The sequence below is a fragment of the Thunnus albacares genome, chromosome 21 (assembly GCF_914725855.1).
Source record: "Thunnus albacares chromosome 21, fThuAlb1.1, whole genome shotgun sequence".
Classification (NCBI taxonomy): Eukaryota; Metazoa; Chordata; class Actinopteri; order Scombriformes; family Scombridae; genus Thunnus; species Thunnus albacares.
The window spans coordinates 23,160,369-23,178,805 of record NC_058126.1 but is presented as its reverse complement, the minus strand read 5'-3'; the positions used below and the strand labels follow the sequence as shown (position 1 = coordinate 23,178,805).

At 43.0% G+C, this 18,437-nt stretch overlaps 1 protein-coding gene across 5 annotated transcripts in view; it reads right to left on the bottom strand.

The window, feature by feature from the left end:
- sspo (SCO-spondin) overlaps positions 1–18,437 on the bottom strand; it is a 91,084-nt gene that overhangs the window by 21,385 nt on the left and 51,262 nt on the right. For all 5 annotated transcript variants that reach the window (XM_044339310.1, XM_044339313.1, XM_044339312.1 and 2 more), the window contains 36 exons: positions 18,107–18,362; positions 17,935–17,981; positions 17,607–17,777; positions 17,287–17,421; positions 16,581–16,717; positions 16,395–16,489; positions 16,215–16,264; positions 15,818–15,988; positions 14,850–15,020; positions 14,641–14,720; positions 14,334–14,503; positions 14,156–14,202; positions 13,765–13,965; positions 13,178–13,348; positions 12,326–12,526; positions 12,032–12,131; positions 11,665–11,885; positions 11,231–11,383; positions 10,925–11,091; positions 10,592–10,737; positions 10,068–10,288; positions 9,784–9,819; positions 9,449–9,613; positions 8,266–8,478; positions 7,145–7,312; positions 6,766–6,900; positions 4,190–4,427; positions 3,874–4,026; positions 3,700–3,746; positions 3,370–3,540; positions 2,971–3,147; positions 2,195–2,350; positions 1,860–1,984; positions 779–918; positions 593–639; positions 265–501 (listed from right to left, as the gene is read on the bottom strand). In XM_044339310.1, the coding sequence (XP_044195245.1) occupies positions 265–501; positions 593–639; positions 779–918; positions 1,860–1,984; positions 2,195–2,350; positions 2,971–3,147; positions 3,370–3,540; positions 3,700–3,746; positions 3,874–4,026; positions 4,190–4,427; positions 6,766–6,900; positions 7,145–7,312; positions 8,266–8,478; positions 9,449–9,613; positions 9,784–9,819; positions 10,068–10,288; positions 10,592–10,737; positions 10,925–11,091; positions 11,231–11,383; positions 11,665–11,885; positions 12,032–12,131; positions 12,326–12,526; positions 13,178–13,348; positions 13,765–13,965; positions 14,156–14,202; positions 14,334–14,503; positions 14,641–14,720; positions 14,850–15,020; positions 15,818–15,988; positions 16,215–16,264; positions 16,395–16,489; positions 16,581–16,717; positions 17,287–17,421; positions 17,607–17,777; positions 17,935–17,981; positions 18,107–18,362 (5,319 nt within the window). The remainder of the gene's footprint in view (positions 1–264; positions 502–592; positions 640–778; positions 919–1,859; positions 1,985–2,194; positions 2,351–2,970; positions 3,148–3,369; positions 3,541–3,699; positions 3,747–3,873; positions 4,027–4,189; positions 4,428–6,765; positions 6,901–7,144; positions 7,313–8,265; positions 8,479–9,448; positions 9,614–9,783; positions 9,820–10,067; positions 10,289–10,591; positions 10,738–10,924; positions 11,092–11,230; positions 11,384–11,664; positions 11,886–12,031; positions 12,132–12,325; positions 12,527–13,177; positions 13,349–13,764; positions 13,966–14,155; positions 14,203–14,333; positions 14,504–14,640; positions 14,721–14,849; positions 15,021–15,817; positions 15,989–16,214; positions 16,265–16,394; positions 16,490–16,580; positions 16,718–17,286; positions 17,422–17,606; positions 17,778–17,934; positions 17,982–18,106; positions 18,363–18,437) is intronic.

Here is an 18,437-nt window from a genome sequence, read left to right as displayed (position 1 = left end):
ACCCAATCTGTAATTCATTTTTGTCTACGGTGCCATGCTTGTCACACTCTGACTAGTTCACTGCGTTGTCTGCATGCAATCTTTTGATGGGAGCAAAATGTCAAACTGCTGCAGCTTGCTGAGGGGAAACTCTGGTGGAGTAAAACTGTCCCATTCATTACTTTCCCCTACTGTGGAGTTAAAGGAGGAACTGGAGCTTGACAAAGGCAGACTGAATTTCTCGATTAGGATAAGAGTGACCCTCTTTCAGGCGAACACCATTACCTCTGCAGATGTTAGGATCTGGACACAGCCTCTCCTCTACCAGTGGTCCTGGACACTGACTCCCCTCCTGGTCTTCGGACACTGGAAGACCAGAATCCAGGTCCAAACAGCCACGGAAACGCCTCTGGACTGAGATCATTTTACTTCCATTGACCCCTGATGGAAAGGTGCTGTGCTGCACGGAAGCGGGTGCGCAGGGAGAACAGGGAGTCCACGCTGACCACTCGCTGAGGATGACTGAAAGAAGGGCAGGATAATAGAATGATGAGATTATTCAAGGAAGACCTCTTTACATCACTATTATTCATTATCACTATAGCTCACTTACCTTCACACTCTCTCATGTCACACTGCAAAGTCCCATCATGGCAAAGGCTGGAGGACAGAACAGCCAACAAACAATTAATAATAACAAACTGACTCACTGATCTCAGAGACAAACAGATAAGCAGAGAGCAAACAAATAAAACAAGAAAACATTAGAGACATATGTAGATAGAAGCCCAGGTCTAACCAGGTACTGCAGCCTATGGTGACCGTGGCCCCCTGAGGGATGGTGACAGGTGTGGGAGGTTGTCCAGAAGCTTGGTGTTGCAGGTGGATACAGCCACACTCCTCTGGAGGAACACAGCTACCATTCTGCTGTAACAGGCCCTGGAAAGAAAAAAAAACACACAATTCACAAAAAAAGAACAATAGTGCCATTTGTTTTGTTTTGTTGTGTTTTTTTTTTCACAATCTGGCATGAATAAAGCTATCAGTTCTTTCCCTTTGTGTCTACAGAATGATGCTCAGTGAATATAACAAGGATTTGAGGAAACAGACTGGTTGACAACTTCGACTCAGGCGAACACAGTCCATTTTAAAATATATAATGCATTCATGTTGTAGCTAATAATTGTTTTATCACTCAACTATTCAATGACACATGATTCAGATGTAACCCATCGTTGTTAAATTAATTATGATAACTACTACTGGCATGTTCCACGCTTCTGGTGATCTGCTTTCTGTTCCATATTTCATTACCTCCCCTCATTGCTGCTGTATGGACGTATCATCACTCTATCAGAGAGGATTTTTCAGGTTTTTGCAATAAATCAAAGCTGGAAGCTTCTAAACTGGGCCAAATAACATTATAAAATTGTCATCACAACTCATATCAAAGTGATGTATTAACATCAAAATGTAGCGCAGCATATTTCACTTTCTAAATTCATGCCAGTATATTTTTGCTCTGTTCTCATATAGAAACACTTGTCAAGATAAATACATCAGAGCTCATGCTGAGTGCTGTTCCAGGGCCCAGACTTTAGAAAAGCTATTTTTACATTAATGTTGCAAATGTTGGAAGACCCATGTTTCAAAACGTCATTTGCCGATTATATATCAGTTGGGAAGCTCTATGAAGCTCACACCTTCATCGAAAGTATGAAGTTGGAAGAAGGACCCAGAGCACAGACTGAATTTTTTATTGCTACGATCTATGTCAAGTGTATTCTGGTGCAGAATTAATGAAATGAAAGTGTGACTACTTTAATGTGTTCTGTACACTGTATATACTATAAGTTGATGTGGGCTGATGAAAAATTCACCTGTGGGCAGTAGCAGCCAGGTGTACACTCCCTGACACCTAAACACAGATCTTTACGACCGTGCAGTGCACAATGCTTCTCACAGGGAGCACCACATGCTGAGTACACAAAGGGGGCTTCACAGTCTGCAAAGAAGAGAAAAAAACACTAGATGAGCCACACATTTTGACAGAATGAAAAAAACATTTATTGTCTTTGAATTCCTGTGAGTCACTTTTTGTGCTGCACTAGTTATTTAACAAGTGCAGCTCAAGCATTAGGGAGAATTCTGACACACAACATCACAAACAGGCCTCTGTTCATACAGGTAAGCATCCATACATACACAGACTCACCATCACATTGACTGAGGCTGCACGACCTGCTCTGTGTTTCAACGGGAGTGCACTGTTGTCCCCTGGTGGCGGGAGACAGAGCGACACGGTAGCGCTGCTGCCTCTGAGACACACAGGAGCACTCAGACCAAACACTCCACTCTGACATGGGACAACCTGCAGGAAAAGACACATCAACCGATCTGGTGCTCCATGCCGGATTAAAGAAACACTTAACGTTATTTGTGATTCACTTAGTATCTGTGTGAAGCAGCACTTGAACTTGTGCTCATGTGACCCGGTGGTTTTAAAACTCCATCAATCAATACAACTTTATTTATCCCTGTAAGGGCACTTGTATTTCGCAGTTGGTTCTGTTGATGTTGAGTATATTGCAGAGTTTATCAGTGTAAAAAGAAACTATTTATACACACTGGGTTATCCTCTTTTACAGTCAATAAAGAGCTGCAGAGCTTACTAGAATCAACTACTACGGTACAGTTAAATCAGAAACAAAGATTCAATAAGCAACCATGATGACCAATTTAGCTCTGGACAGGGCTGGAAAATATACCTTATTTACTAAAATACTGAATTTCAAACCAAACTAAATTTACCCTCATCAAATCCTCAATAAATATATGATCTGTATCTCATATAAACTGACTGAGAACAGTTTCAGCAACCTGTGACATCTAGCAGGAATTTCAACCAAGCATTCATTCTGCTACACTCTCTAGCATCAGTATACTGAGCTGACTACTGCAAAAAGTAACATGAGTTTTGTGTGTTTGTACTTGGACAGGGCTGTTTGTAACACAGTTGGGTCTCCTCTCTGTTCCTCTCAGCCTCGATCTCAGCGGGACACGCTGCATCTCCTCCCTCCTCACACACACACACCCTGCGACGTGCCACAGACCCTGCGCCACAGCTCCGGGAACATGGTGACCATGGCGACCAGGGGCAAAGGTCATCTAGAGATAAGTGAGTCAATAAGGTACTTACTTCATTACCCTGTTTTGATTACGATTTTCTTTTCCAAGATAATACATGGAATTATAAATATCATAGACATGTAAAACATTAAAAAATGGAAGTGATGTGTCTTTGCTTTGGTGACAGAGCTGCTAAGACAGATACAGTAATAACATTATTTTAGATACTCCTCAGTGCATTTTGAACTAGCCAATACAAACCCAGACAAGGAGGGATGTGACAGTCCTGGGTTTCTCTCTCCGGCCCATTACAGTGAGATCCATTGTTACGTGGTGGGGGGTTGATGCAGGCACGGGTTCGAACCTGTGTGCCCCGCCCACAGGTCACTGAGCAGTCAGACCACACAGACCACGGGGTCCAACCACCATCCACTGGAATAAACACACAGGTTTGTTTACATTTATCTTTTAAATATATTGTCTGTATTGTCTTTTTCCTTAAATAAAACTAAACAAGTGAACAGTAAATACATTTACATGCATTTAGGCCTAGCGCATATACTCTTTGTCATTAAAATAAATGTGGCCCACCTCTGCAGTCAATGTCTTGGCAGTAATCTCCCTCAGGAGTGCATGTGCTGGGAGGCAAAACAAATTAGAGAACATTTGAAGCACAAAATGAAATCCCTTAAATTCTCATTTCCCTTTCCAGTGCAAACACTTAATCAGCCATTATTTTCCTCTGTTTGCGTGCATCCATCTCACCATTGTTTACACTCTCCTTGCAGCCAGGTGTCTCCCACACTGAGCTCCTGGTCGTCATGGAGACAGAGAGGCGGGCAAGGTCCTGGGTTGCAGGACTTATGCTGGACTTCCTCGAACTGGCAATCTGTTCCCTCGGTCTCTGAGAACAGAGATCTGACACAACAGAAAACTGAATCACTTTCAATAAAAAGTACATGGAATAAAAACTGATCTCTCTGTGAAAAGGGTGGAAATTATAGTTTTCAATTTGAGAAAATCAACAAAAAATGGCCATGATAAGAAGTATAAAAAGGAGTGTTAGTTTCTTTTTCCTCACCTGTATCTGGTTCTCTGGCCCTGCCCACAGGAAACGCTGCATGACGCCCAACTGGACCAGGAGCTCCAAGTGCACGTGGCCTGGCAGCTGTGATTGGTGCACAGGAGCTGTCCGTCAGAGCAGCTACAGTTGTTACAGTCCACCTGATGCCAGCTGCCAGCCGCCCAAACCTGTCCCAGTGAGTCCACACAGTCACACTGCCACAGCTGCACACACACACCGTCCTGCTGCAACTGGCCTGGACACACACACGCACATACACAAGTCAATCAAAATATGAGTTATGCTGATGAAATGAGACAAGGAGTGTGTCATGGTTTCTTAAATCTCATGTCATTACAGTCAGTTCACTGACCTTAACCAGCAGCTGCTGCAAAAAAAAAAAAAAAAAGCACCCTGATGACCTGAGGTTAAGTTGCTAACTATTGTATGAACTGCAATGTCCCCAGTTCATCTCGCAGGGGACCTTTGTTGCATGTCAGTCTTCATCTCTTTCTCCCACTATTTCCTGTCATCTCTCTCAGCTATCAAATACATGCATACAATGCCCAAAATAGAGAAAGATATGTTCTCATATGCCTCTAGTGGTTTCTTGCCAGTAGCCATGGCAGATGGGTTTTGGTTTTATTTGTCCAGGTTTGAGCTATCTGTCTCTGAGATTCAAAAATGACATTTAAAAAACTGAACAGCAACATTTCTTTTCTGGAAAAAAATGATATTCCATAGAAAAAACAGTCAACAGTTTTCATAGGCACTGTTTCTTCTGTAGAAAGTAGTTCCAGTGGGGCGTGTGGATTATCCAGAATTTATGAAAATATATTCAGTGCTTCTAAACACCACAAGTTAAGTTGCAGTGACTATGTTGATATTCTATATTTCTCTTCTTGTCAACAAATCTCATAAAAAGACCAAAACCAACAATGCTTTAGTCTCTGTTTCTCAATGATTTCTGACCCTGTTTCCACAAAAAGTTCCAGGTACTTTGGACCCAAAGTCCCTATAGTCCAGTCCTGTTTGAGTTTCCACCACATCTGAGGATGTAGCTAGATCATACAAATTAGACCCATGAGGAACTTAAAAATGATGGCAACATTTAGAGACAGTATTAACACATGAGGAAACAACAACACAGATTTGTCCTGCTCTTTGTATTTACTGCTGCATGAGTTGGATGTAATGAATGAATGAAAAGGAGAAATGCAGAGGAGGAAAATCTAACTGAAGCTAAGAGCTTATGTCTCCATTGTATAACATCTGTTGAATGTTTGTTATTTATTTGTGCTTTAGAACGTAACAGCTGTGAAACAATCAGAAAATGTTTTATTTCTATCATTCACTGTTTTGTTCTCGCTACCGCTGCTCCCTCTCTTCATTCCCTCTCTAGTTTGCTCAACCACCACCGCTGCACCTCTCTCTCTCTCACTGGTGCTCTCAGCTCACTCGCACTCATCTCTTTTTTCTCTCACACTTTTTAAAAAATGAGTCAGGAAGCGGACAACAAAGCCTTACTTTACTTTAAACGTTAAGAAATGAAGAGAAATGTCCTCCTCTTGTCCTAAACTGGTCCTAAAATCTACAAGAGAATACTACCTTGTTTAATGAATGAAGCAGCGTACAAGCGGTGCTGTGTGTGTTTGACTAATCAGCGACGGTCATCCCTGCAAACCCCACCCCCAAAGTTCCTGTACTTTTGGAAAGTCTCCCTAGAACTTCATTTAGACCCTGATCCCTGCGGTGGAAACACAGGTAGAGGAACTGAGTTCCTCAAAAGGTTCTTAGTATGTGGGGAAAGCTCCTGCGATCGAAACGCAGTTTTACCTGCTGTGCATTCAATCCAAAGCCCATTGCTTCCTACTGAAGATCTAAATCTTTAAAAAGGGTAACAAATAAACACTTTCATTTTTTTTAAATGCTCAGTAACTTCCTAAAAAAGCTGAGCACTGCAGTTTTTAGCAAAAGTTACTCAAACAGGAGGAAATAGTGCATTTATTGGGGACTTTGGTAATGAAGGCGCATGTCACCCATGCAATAGCTCATTGTGGCTCATTGATGTGTTTTTAATAGTTTTTGGAGCTACAATGGAGCTAGATAGATATATCAAGATTTATCAGATTTTGGATAGAAACATTTGATTTGTCAGTAGGATAAATTCATTGTTGCTTTTGCTCTTTTCATAGGATTTGTTGATAAAAAGAAAAATATAAAATAAACCTACTGTATCCTGAAAGGGGAAGTGAGAAAATATGTTTTTGTAATTTGAGTAAACTGACCCTTATTAAAAGGTATATTTGAATAAGATTAACAGCAAGAAATATTTGGATATCCAGTTTTAGCTACTGTAATAGTGACTTCAGTCATTACTAGCTTTAGGTTAACAGCACACAGGCTAATTCAGATACACACCTATATAGCCACATACACATGTACAAGCACGCGGCAGTGATATATGGAGCTTATGTGCTGAATTCCAGCAGGCACAGAACCTTTAGGGAAGAATCCCTCAGATATGCAGAAACACACACACACACACACACACACAGTCTTATCTCTTAATAAAACTATGGTGGCCTCAGTACCTTTAGGGCAGCGACAGCCGGGTTGACATTCTGTGTTGCTCTGGCACTCTATGCCCTGCTGGAGGTCTGAGCAGCGCTGGGGACACTGGTTGGCACACGACACGAACTCCTGGCCCGGTGGGCACCCTTTCTCATCTGACAATAGGCAAACAGAAGGTCATGAATTTTCCCATGATGCTGCAGGCATTTCCTTCGCGTAATGTGCCTCAGCAAGAATGCTGATCACAGGCTGTGCTGACTTTTTGAACAAAAGGACTTGCCTTAAAAAATGACCATATGCTGAATTAATGAGCAGTCCACGCACAGGATGAACTACCCCTGGGGTCACTATAGTCTAAACTTAACAAGTATATGTGTGTTCACGTTGGGTCTGTCTCACCGCAGGGTTTGGTGTTACAGGGTTTGACCTGGTTTTTCTCTCCTTCACATTTCTTTCCACCATTCTTCGGCGGAGGGCTGGAGCAGGAGCGAGTGCGTATGGAGCGCCCACCACCACAGCGCTTATCACAGCGGGACCAGGGACTCCACCGGGACCAACCTCCATCCACTACAGCATACAGACATACACAACACTAATATAAACTAGGACATACAAAATGTCATACACCAGTTTTTTTGCATGTTTTTTCATTTCTATCAGTTATGATAACATTGTGCTCACTTGATGAATACAGTGCTATTATTACATATTATACAGATTGATACACATTGGAATGGTGGACAGCTTTTTAAAGCAAAGCCTTTAGGTTTCTGAGCTGTGCTTTTCCAGCCTTGCAGGCAGCAGGGCTGGATTACTAACTGGGCAACTACCCTGCAGCCCCAGACCTACAGGGGGCCCAAAGGCTCCAGGTTCACCGTGTCATTTGATAAAACTGCAAGCACCACTAAAGCACAATATGAATTGAAATGATATAGGCCTTAAGGAAACACCTGCATTATTACGAAATCTTGTAGGTGGCCCAGAGCTAAAATCTGGTTTTAAGGCCTTCATTATTTGATTTAATATATTTGAGCTTAATCAAACTGATTTCATTAATTACCAATCAATCCAAAAAATAATGCAAAGAATGAAGACCAAGTTGAGGGGGGTCACTGGGGGCCCAGAGCTCTTTTTGTCCCCCGGGGCCCCTTTGTGAGTTAATCCGGCCCTGCCATGGAGTCACTGGTTTATATAAACATCAAAAATATAAACATCATGTCTGTTTCTATTCTTGTCAATTTTTTTCTAATTTGATGGCAACACAGTATAGAATAGAACGTGCAGAGTGAGCTTGTACTACATTACAACGCAACAATAATATGTTGTAACTAATTTAATTCTGATGAGTATTATCACAACCATGGTTCACTGTTATGGATTATCTATCTATTCTAGTCTCTACAGTTGGATGTCATACCATTCTGAAATTAATGGAAACACTGATTGCTTGGAAAGTAAGTAAAACACATTGCAAAAACTAAAAACAGTAAGTCTTGATCATTCCACTATTGTTTGTTGACCTCGGCAGGGCTTGATGTTACAGAAGCGATGCTCCAAGTTTCCTTCCAGGATGTCTTCACACCACGAGCCATTGGTGCCGGGGCTGAGGAAGGTTCGGATTCTCTGCTGCTGTCCCACTCCACAGGACCGCGAACAAGAGCCCCACTCCCCCCACTCTGTCCATGAACAGTTCCTCCGTGCACAGTCGGCCCCAACACATACTTCACCACCACCTGGGAATACAACACAAAAGACCAAAAACTGCTTGACATACAGTAGTAGATGAATATCAGTGTAGCTTATTATGCACACAAACACACATAAAACATGGTCTTATCATTTTTAGGACGGTATTCCCTTTGTTTATGCAAACTACTATTCACCCTCTTTTGTAAGAACATAAACCTTACATAAAAAGTCCCAGTGAGACTGTAATTAATCAACTCTTATGTTTACATAATTCAAAATATTCTCCAACAGAGTTGCTAGATAATGCAGCTTGCCTGCACTTATCTCTGGTAATGCATGCGCTGGTCAGTAAGAGTCCACTTAAAAATCTGTTCTGCTGCGTCTGAGATAAGCGTGGTAGTAATTACAAACCCAGCCACTACACAAACAATCACTTTGTGAAATCTGCTCTATGAGGAGGTGTTCTACTGAGGAAATACAGATTGTTACTTGAACCACACACAGGATCCAAATCACAAATCATTAATTTTATCACAAATTTTGTGGTCTTTACCTGCAAATAATGTTAGTGAGCAGTGGCTTGCTTAATGATCACACAGCCACCCTCATTCAAAAGCGGTTGCTGCCCAGTACAACTACAGCATTCTACTCTTAACTATTGAACTATTTGAAGTTGAGTATCTTTCTCAAAATTCAAAAGTGGTTCTTAAACAGATTAACAGCTCCTTTTCTTCAGTTTCCCATGCTCCATACTTGAAGCTGGTCTCAGAGTCCTGGCTCCCACAGATTGTTATAACATCACTTCTCACATCATGCTATTATTGTATCTAGACAACAAGGCTGGTTGATTGGCAGGAGGCAGCAACATTTACAGAGGCTTACAGGGTAAGCAAGCAGATGTTTTGTGAAATTCATGTTTACTGTATTGACAAGTATCATCATAGACTCTGACAGCAGCAGGACGAGACTGATAATATATATCAGTCATAGAATCATAGATCACAGTGGTCATACCTGGACACTGGGGAAGGTTACAGGCTTTCTCCTGGTGAGAGTTTCCAGAGCAGGGAGGTTTGATACACCGTCGATGGCGGGACTTGGTTGCTGGTCTGAGAGCATCACTGCAGGTCTTAGTGCAGGGACTCCATGACGACCAGGGAGAGAAGCCAGCATCCTCATCTATGGAGGATGAAGATGTAGAGAGAGAAGGACAGAGAGGGCAGATGTTTCTGTTTGTGCAATATTTAAACATATAATAATAATATCTGTAAGAAAGAAAGTACAATAAAACAATACAATGGAAAAATAGGAAAAACTTGACTGTAAATTTATATGAAGGGTTAATTTACCTGGTAGGGCTGGTTCTTCTGTGGGACCAACTATAACTGCCAACAACATGTGAAAATTCAGTATCAGTGCAAGTTCAGACATTTAGCAACGTACACGATTAAACACTGTGCAGTATATATTTCCTTATTAATACTATTTGTAATGGATACCAAGATGAAAGATATAGCTAAAGATAAAGAACAGCTGTTCATTTATTCATGATTCAATTTAATTTGAAAAAACTCTCACAAACTAAACACACACACCTATGCATACTATGCCTACAGTACACTAACCCCTTTACCTGGGCAGTCAGGGGCCTGGCAGTAGGTGGTTTCCTGGCTTGGCCCCTGGCAGTCTCTCCCTCCATGGGCTGGGGCAGGCTGCGTGCAGCCCCTGGAGCGAGTCTTCAGTCCTAGACCTCCACAAGACAGCGAGCAGGGGCTCCAAGGGCCCCATGGTGACAGACCACCATCAACTGGGCAATGCTCTAAGGAACAGTTCCACCTGCCATGCTCACAGCCGCTACAGGGAGCACACGGGAGGAAGAGTGAGGTGTGGTGCTAGTAGTGTGACGAGGTTGATAACAGCAGTGATGGTGATGGGAAAGTGACAGCTAAAATGTTAGAAATGTGGACTTGAGGCCACAATTTTGGAACTACAGTATGTGCTTTAATTCGATATACAACCAGGGTGCTCGATGCTTATTGAGATCTTAAATTGGGACATCTTATTCCAAGGGGTTTCCAGAAATTTTAAGGACCTTAAAAGTGTGAGACTGTATATAATATAGTGTAGCTGCAAAATTTCCCAAAGTTCTCTGCTCACCAGGAGCTGCAGTCATGAACCAGTGTGTCTCCAGACTGGAGCTCCACTCCCTCAGAGATGTTATGGAGAAGCAGAGATGAGACCGGCGTGGTAGAGACACTCTGAAGAGAGGCCAGAAACTCTTTGTCGACCAGACACGGACACTCCTGAAACACACAAATAACCAGATAACAATCACAGCACATGAATAACAATTTCACTACAGAATTTTTACTCATTATAACTGTTGGATTTTTTTTGTCCATTTGTGTTACACAGTTTGGTAGTGGTATTATTCAGTTGCACATCATCAATCTATCAGACTGCTGAGGTTTCTGATGGCAGAGAACTCACCCGCAAGCAGAGTCCGTGGTGTTGGTAGGTGTGGGGGGGGCAGTGGCAGCCTTCCTCACAGCCATCTGAGTAGCAGCCTTCCCTGCCGCTGATCTGAGCGCAGCTGAATGGACAACCTTCACCTCGTTCACACTCCCTGTACAGCCTGCCAGGAGGGCAGCCCACTTCTGCCAACAACACAATGTCAGCATAGAGACACGGATTACAAAAATTTCTATTTGAGTTTTACAAGGTTGACCTGGATCTTACTATTAAAATAAGTTTGATTCCATATCTACGGATATTGTATAGGTGGTAGGGACTCACCGAGGCAGACCTGGTTGTTGCAGGTCTTGCTCTGGCGGCTGAGGCCGCTGCAAGGTGGAGAGCTGCAGATACGAGAGCGGAACTGCTGCCCTCCACCACAGCTGACCGAACACACCGACCACTGAGACCAGGGGAGCCATGGGCCAACCGAGTCTGGAGGCAAAAACACACAGAGACGTATGCTACAACAGCATAAAGAAATATTTTTATTCTAAGACTGTATGTCTATTCATAACTTGCTTTTTTCTGTAAATGCAGAGAACAATCATCTTATAAATGTAAGGAGCAAACCTTACATTTCTTGAATTAACCTAGAAGGACAATGTATTGGGTTAATTAATTAATTTCTTAATTAAGAAATCAACTCTTTTTTTTCCAGGTTGTGTTTGAGTCTTACAAGTCCAGCTCTCATGGGACTGGCCAGACATAAATACCTGTGCACACATGTGTGTTGCAGTCTTTCTGCTGTTCAGCGACTCCCAGACAGCCTCTCCCACCGCTCTGAGGAGATGGATTGTCACACTGGCGTCTCCTGAACTTGACTCCTCCTCCACATGGAAGCGAGCATATGGACCAGGCTCCCCATTGGCTCCAGCCACCATCAACATGGCAACCGGGGACTGATTGACACTGCAAAACCCCGGCCACACACGAACTGAGGTAAAGCAGGGAGAGAATCAAAAACAAAGAAAGATAAAGATGACATTAATGTTGTTGATTAATTCATTATAGTTTTTTTCATTTATTTGTGTTCATACTCATGAATATAAAATGCTTCAGAAGTATTCAGTTGTACTGTACCAGTTTTTGCAGTCACTGATGATGCTGTCTCCTGAGTTTACAAACTGCCAATCAGACCCACCAGGCCATACCCACGATGCATTACTGGAATCTAGACCACCTGCCAAAAGATCAAAGCAAAAAGAGAGGAAGAGAGAAAAATAGAGAACAAATCAATATCCTAATAACTGTCAACAGTAAATCAGAGACATCTATTGATTACATTCATCTCTGCTTATGCCAACACAGTTTACCCACACAGTGTGACCGCTTTCACATCTAAATTTTATGTAGACTGTAGATTGTGGATCTCACCAGTAGCAGAGCTGTTGTGGTATTTGCAGCGACACTCCTCCCTCTCCACACACACACCATCCTGGAGGACCATGTCACCCGGACAACCGCAGGTCCGGTTGCACCCGGGGGAGTCCAAGCACACTGTGTCACCATGGAGATCTGAACATGAGCGAGGACAGGGTTTCCCACAAGGCCATTCCTCCTGGCCTCCGCCACAGTCTGCAGGAGGAAGTACAGTTTGTAAAGCATGGTTATGGGTTTAATAGTCTTACATATTTTGAAAGAGGCAAATATCAGAAGCACAGGTCCCTGGATGAAAACAGATGTGGGTCAGTCTAATGACGTGAGTTAAAACTAAACACTATTACAGCTGGAGTGGAAAGCCAAGAAGCCTCCTGATTGTGTGTACATTTTAAAAAATGCACTCCTGAAATGGATGATTGATGAACTGTTTGGTTGAATCTTTCCTGACACTGCAGCCCTGTCAGCTTATCGCAGCAGCGCAGAAGCCTGTCACCTTGGAGTTTATCAGTAACTGCTGTTATCATTCTGTGGCGTTTGGACATGCACGGGAACATGGGAGAGCAGGGAGGGCAGGGAGAGTTCAACCAGAGTAGAGAGTTCATTAATCTTCCCTCTCAGACAGCCATTTCATTTCAGCAGCCCCTTTTTTTTTTTAATTCAGCCCAAGCAACCTCTGTTCTCTCTCTCTCTCCAAAGATTCACCACTAGGGACAGATATAGAAATGCTGATGGAACGCCACCTTGTTTCTTGTAAGGCCGTTTAATTTATTTTCACATCTTCACAAGAGCTCAACTTCAAACACAGTGTTTTATTCAATCTGTCTTCATATTTATCTGCTAACTGACCTGAGCAGACCGTAATGTTGTCGTGGCAACTGCGCCTCTGCCTGCTCTCTCCAAGACAGGGCAGACCACCGAACCTGGCAGGAGGGCTGTTACACTCCCTGGTGCGAGTGGACGATCCGGCGCACCCGTCACACTCTGACCACACTGACCAGGGACTCCACGAACCATGGACTAGAGGCAGGGTGAGGGAAAGAATCATTGGAGAGAGCAATGAGAGAGGGAAAGGAACAAGAAAATTATGTGTGGCAGTGTGAGGTTTAAAGGAGGGAATGTCAAGGTTTACTGTGATAGTTGTGTACCTGACTAAAGCAACATCAAAAGACAAGAAAAAGACATGAAGAGACAGAAAATGGAAGAATGAGAAGAGAAAATTAGGGAGCAACAGAGGACAAACTGACACAAAAATAGCAATTAATCAATGGCCTTATATTTAAAAGAATAAATGACGGATCTGGATCCTGCTTAAGCCCCTAGTCAAACCAAATATTAGCATCCTACTGTGAAGAATTCTAGCTAAAAGTTATGTTATCAGATTAGTTAGTTGACTGGACTTTCTACCTTAACAAAGTGAAGTGGTGGCATCCTACCTGGACAGAAGGTGATGACAGGGCAGGGCTGTCTCTGGATTTGAACCCCGATCCCATTGTGAATTTCCTGCTCTCCAGAGCAGGGCTCCCCTCCTGCTTTGGGCTCGGGACAGCCACAGCTCCTGTAGCGGGACACCGACTCTGCCCCGCAGGTCCTGGAGCATGGAGTCCAGTCTGACCACTCACACCAGCCGCCTGACACTGGAAAGACACAGTGACATGCAGTCTAAAGCTAAGGCCATTACCAGATATATATAAATGTTCCACAGAACGTAATAAAGATTTTTTTTATCAGTCATGAAATCCTGAATAAAGACATTTCATCCTTTTGATATGATTGGGTGTGTGATGTCAAATGTACATACAGAGACTTGCAGCTGGTCTAACTCACCTGGACAAGGGTATCTGGTGCAGCTGAGCCTCCCACCCTCACAGGTGCTGAAATGAAGAGGAGAGACCAACATAATGATTCTTTTCTTGTCCTTTCTTTCTGATTGCTTCTATGTGAGTGTGTAATTATGGTGTACATGAATGTACAACATGTGCCCCTGTGTGTGTATTATTCTGACCAATTGTTACATCCGTCAGGGGCTGCAGTGGTCTCTCCTGGCTCCAGCCGGAGTCCAGTGCTGAGATCCAGGCAGGGACAATCTTCTCTCTCTACACAGACCGTCCCGTTAGCAGACAGGATCTTTCCCTCTGTACAGTAGCACCCTGGCTCACAACGCCACTCACAGTGCTGTGGGTCAGGAAAAAAATCCCCTCATCAGCACCAGAATTCTACATTTTTATCCACAAAGCATGACTTAGTCTTAAACCAGAGGTAATGGTTGGAAAAAGGAGTTTGTTTTTTTGTTTGTTTGGTGTGATACTTACTGCCAGGTCATCACAGGAGCGTGGGCAGGAGGGACCGCAGCTACTGAACACTGTGCCTGGCACTTTGGTACATGGCGCCACTGAAAACACACACACACACAGTTTGTTATACGGGTGCATTGCTACATCAGTGGAGTACTCCTTTAATATGCACATGTAGACGAAACACACTCCCACCCACATCTGCATTCTACACAATCTAAACATACCTGGGCAGTGGTCAGTGTTACAGGCGATAACCTCAGTGCCCAGCCCCTCGCAGTAATTTCCCTCCCCCTCAGGACTGGGACTGTCACATTCTCTCCTCCTGCTCCGAACACCCCCACCGCATGACTTGGTACACTCTGTCCAGTTACTCCACTGACCCCAACCACCGTCACCTAGAAGGAGCCAAAACATCAGGATCAAATAGTAAAAGAATAAAACAACAGAAAACTTAACAGCAAATAAAGGTTAGTAAGATGCCAACAGATGTACAGCTGTTAGGAGCTGCAGGTGTAGTAAGTACCTCCATCAGAAAATAACATTCATTTAAAAACCCAGCAATATCAATGATTCACTGTGTCTATAATCTGTACTGTATGGACAATCTGTCTGATAAAAACAAGCTAAAGGCAAGCATGAGTGAAGATGGAAATGTGAGCTTCTCCATTCCAAATTGTTATTATAGTCATAAAGAAAGAGTTCAACTCGATTTTATATTTTTGCAGCATACTGTTCTCATAAAACTTCTGAGATGTCCTTTTTTCAAAGATTAATATAAGAATATTAATTAAAGAAAAATGAGAAATTCAAAGATGTTCCAGTAATTTTTATGTAGGCCAAGTCAGTTCACCCTGTGAACTCATCTGGATCACACACGCTTTCATTTCTTTTGATAAACTATGAAAGTGATGTTATCAGTGTCTTCACACTGTGTGTTCACACCCATTCTGTGGCTTAACATTAGAGGATGTTCCAAGGTATCTGTCCAGGCAATCGACTCATGCCAGAATAAATGAAGTATGAGCAAAAACATGAACAGTTACTCACAGATCTTCAAAAGTAGATACAGAAGTTGTCTGACGTGCAATTCAGTTAAAATGTACATATAGTCAATGGGTTAGTGGCATAAAAATGCAATTTCAAAATATCAACAGAATGTCAATCAATGTAAATCAACACTAAACAAACTCACGGTCACATGGGGCAGTGATGCATACTTGATCCTCACGGTGAGGTCCCAGACATGGCAGGCCACTACCCGAGCGCTGGGGACTGGAACAGAACCGGTACCGAGACTGGAGACCCGCTCCGCACGACACCGAACACTGACCCCAGGGAGTCCACAGCGACCAATGGCCATCAACTGGAGATTGTGTGTGTGTGTGTGTGTGTGTGTGTGTGTGTGTGGAGGAGCAGAATAAGAAAGACACATGTGGAACAATGAGGTGAAAGAGGACAGGAGGAAAGATTACTTTTTCTTTTTCTTTCAAACTCTTGCATGTGAAGTTGTGACCCACTTAAACAATGATCTGAAAACAATTAAATGACAAAGTAGATAAAGATAAATCCAACAATACTTTTTTTCCTACCATTGCAGCTGATTCGAGAGCAATTCACCAGCCTCCCTGCTTCACATGTACTGAAATATAAACACACACAAGTTAAATCATACTTTTATCTCTTCTTTATACACTGATGAACAGAAGCAAGTGCAGCTATAGTATCATGACGGCTCATACAGCAATTAAAGAAGAAACTCAGTTATTTACCAGTTGTTGCAGTCTGTTGGGACGATGTCCCCAGGTTTGTACTGCTCTCCATCCACGTCACAGCGACAGTCAGACTCCTGGACACAAACACCATCCTGGGAATATGGCGAACAATGAAAAATAAGGGTGTAATTACTCTTTCTATATTTGCTGTTCTCTGTATTTCTGTATAGCCGCTCCAACCACCTGCTGGATAGTCCCGTGTGGACACTGGCAGCCTGGTGTACAATTACTGCTGAGGTCCATCGAGAGGTCTGTACACGACACTGATCCCCTCACACACTGCTTCCACTCCTGGCCAGGCGGACACACTCTGCCGTCACCTGAAACAGCAGCAGATTCCAAACAGAGATCAGTAAAAAATACTCTACTATATAATACTTGTATAATCAAAAACACAAACTTTTATTAAACACTGGACATCAGCGAGTCCTTGTTGTCTGATACTCACAAAACAGAAGTTCCTTGATACACCAACATTAACATGAATTATGGGAATCAAATAACAATATGTATTATCAATTAATGTGGCAATGAAATTAATTCAATTTAATTATTGATTGTATTGATTGTTGCCATAAACTATAGAAACATCTACTATGTGCCTTCTTTTTTCTACTCTCTTCCTTTTAGCATCAATTTTACAGATTGTGATTGGATGTATTAGAATAATCATGAATTATCCAAGGCTTTCTGTAAGTCTGTTGGAGCACCATTAAGATCTTAAAAATGGGTTTCCTTACAGGTTATTAATGCTGTGGTCTGGAGCAAAAACACCATCTAATGCAATAAATATCTGACAGAGGTTGTAGAATATATCTGTTGCCCATTTGTAAAATCCTGTCATTAAACCTATTAGTATTTATAGATGAGTGTGTAGTGCTTGCTGTACCACATGGCTGCAGGTTACAGGCGCTGAACTGCTGAGGGGTGCCGTGGATTCGGATGGGCCCACGGGTTCGGGTCCTGTAACCTCCTCCACATGTCACTGAGCATTCTGACCAGGCACTCCATGGCTCCTTCACGCCTAAGACACATTACAACGGGATTAACTTCCTGATGTGGTTTGTTTTTAATTTCTTACAATGCACACTGGAAAAAAAAGAAAACCGGCCATTCTAACAAGACCAGCTTCTTTAGAATCCGAGGGTACCATACACTCTCCTTGCATTCTATGTACAATAACATTATTCAGCGAGGACGTCCCCTCACCGAAACAGGGTTCAATGCTGCAGGTGTCAATTCCAACCCTCTCTCCTTTGCATGTACGGCCTCCGAACGCTGGAGGGGGATTGGTTCCCGAGCGGTAGCGCCTTCTCACACCAACATCACATGTTCGACTGCAAGCGCTCCACTGCGTCCAGCTGCTCCAGCCACAGTCCACTGAGAAACACACATACACACAGGATAAAGACGGAGAAAGAAAGAGACAATAAGAGAGAAACTAGCATAGAGGAGAAGAATTAAAGACTGAGAGAGGGAGGGATGGAGAGATGATAAATGTACATCTAAAACTGTATTCAACAGTAAAGTCACTTACCAGGGCAGGCAGCTGTTCCACACACCATTTCTCCATTAGTGCAGGTGCTGTTTGAGACACAACATGTGACATTTCATTTTAGAAATATCACTGCATTCCAACATTAACTGTATTCATTTCAAGTTTTAGATTATATAGAGGTATGATTTTTGTCTTTTTGTCAGTACAGTACCAATTATTGCAGGTGTCGACAGGCAGGGTGGCACCAGCTGGGTACAGCTCCCCCTGGTGGTAACATGGGCACTGTGCCAGGGGCACACAGCTGCCATTGAACAGGTAGAAGCCTGGGGCACAGTAGCAGCCGTCGTAACAGGCGGTGGCACACTGCACCTCAGTGGAGGTCATGTCCAAACACACCCGTGGACATGCTCCGCCATGAACCTTGCACTCAGCTGCTGTCATGTGCACCATGCCCTCCGGACACACACCTGAGACGAGGAGTGGAAATAACACATGCACACTCAGGAATTCATTGTAGCGGGGGACAAACAACAGGAACAACT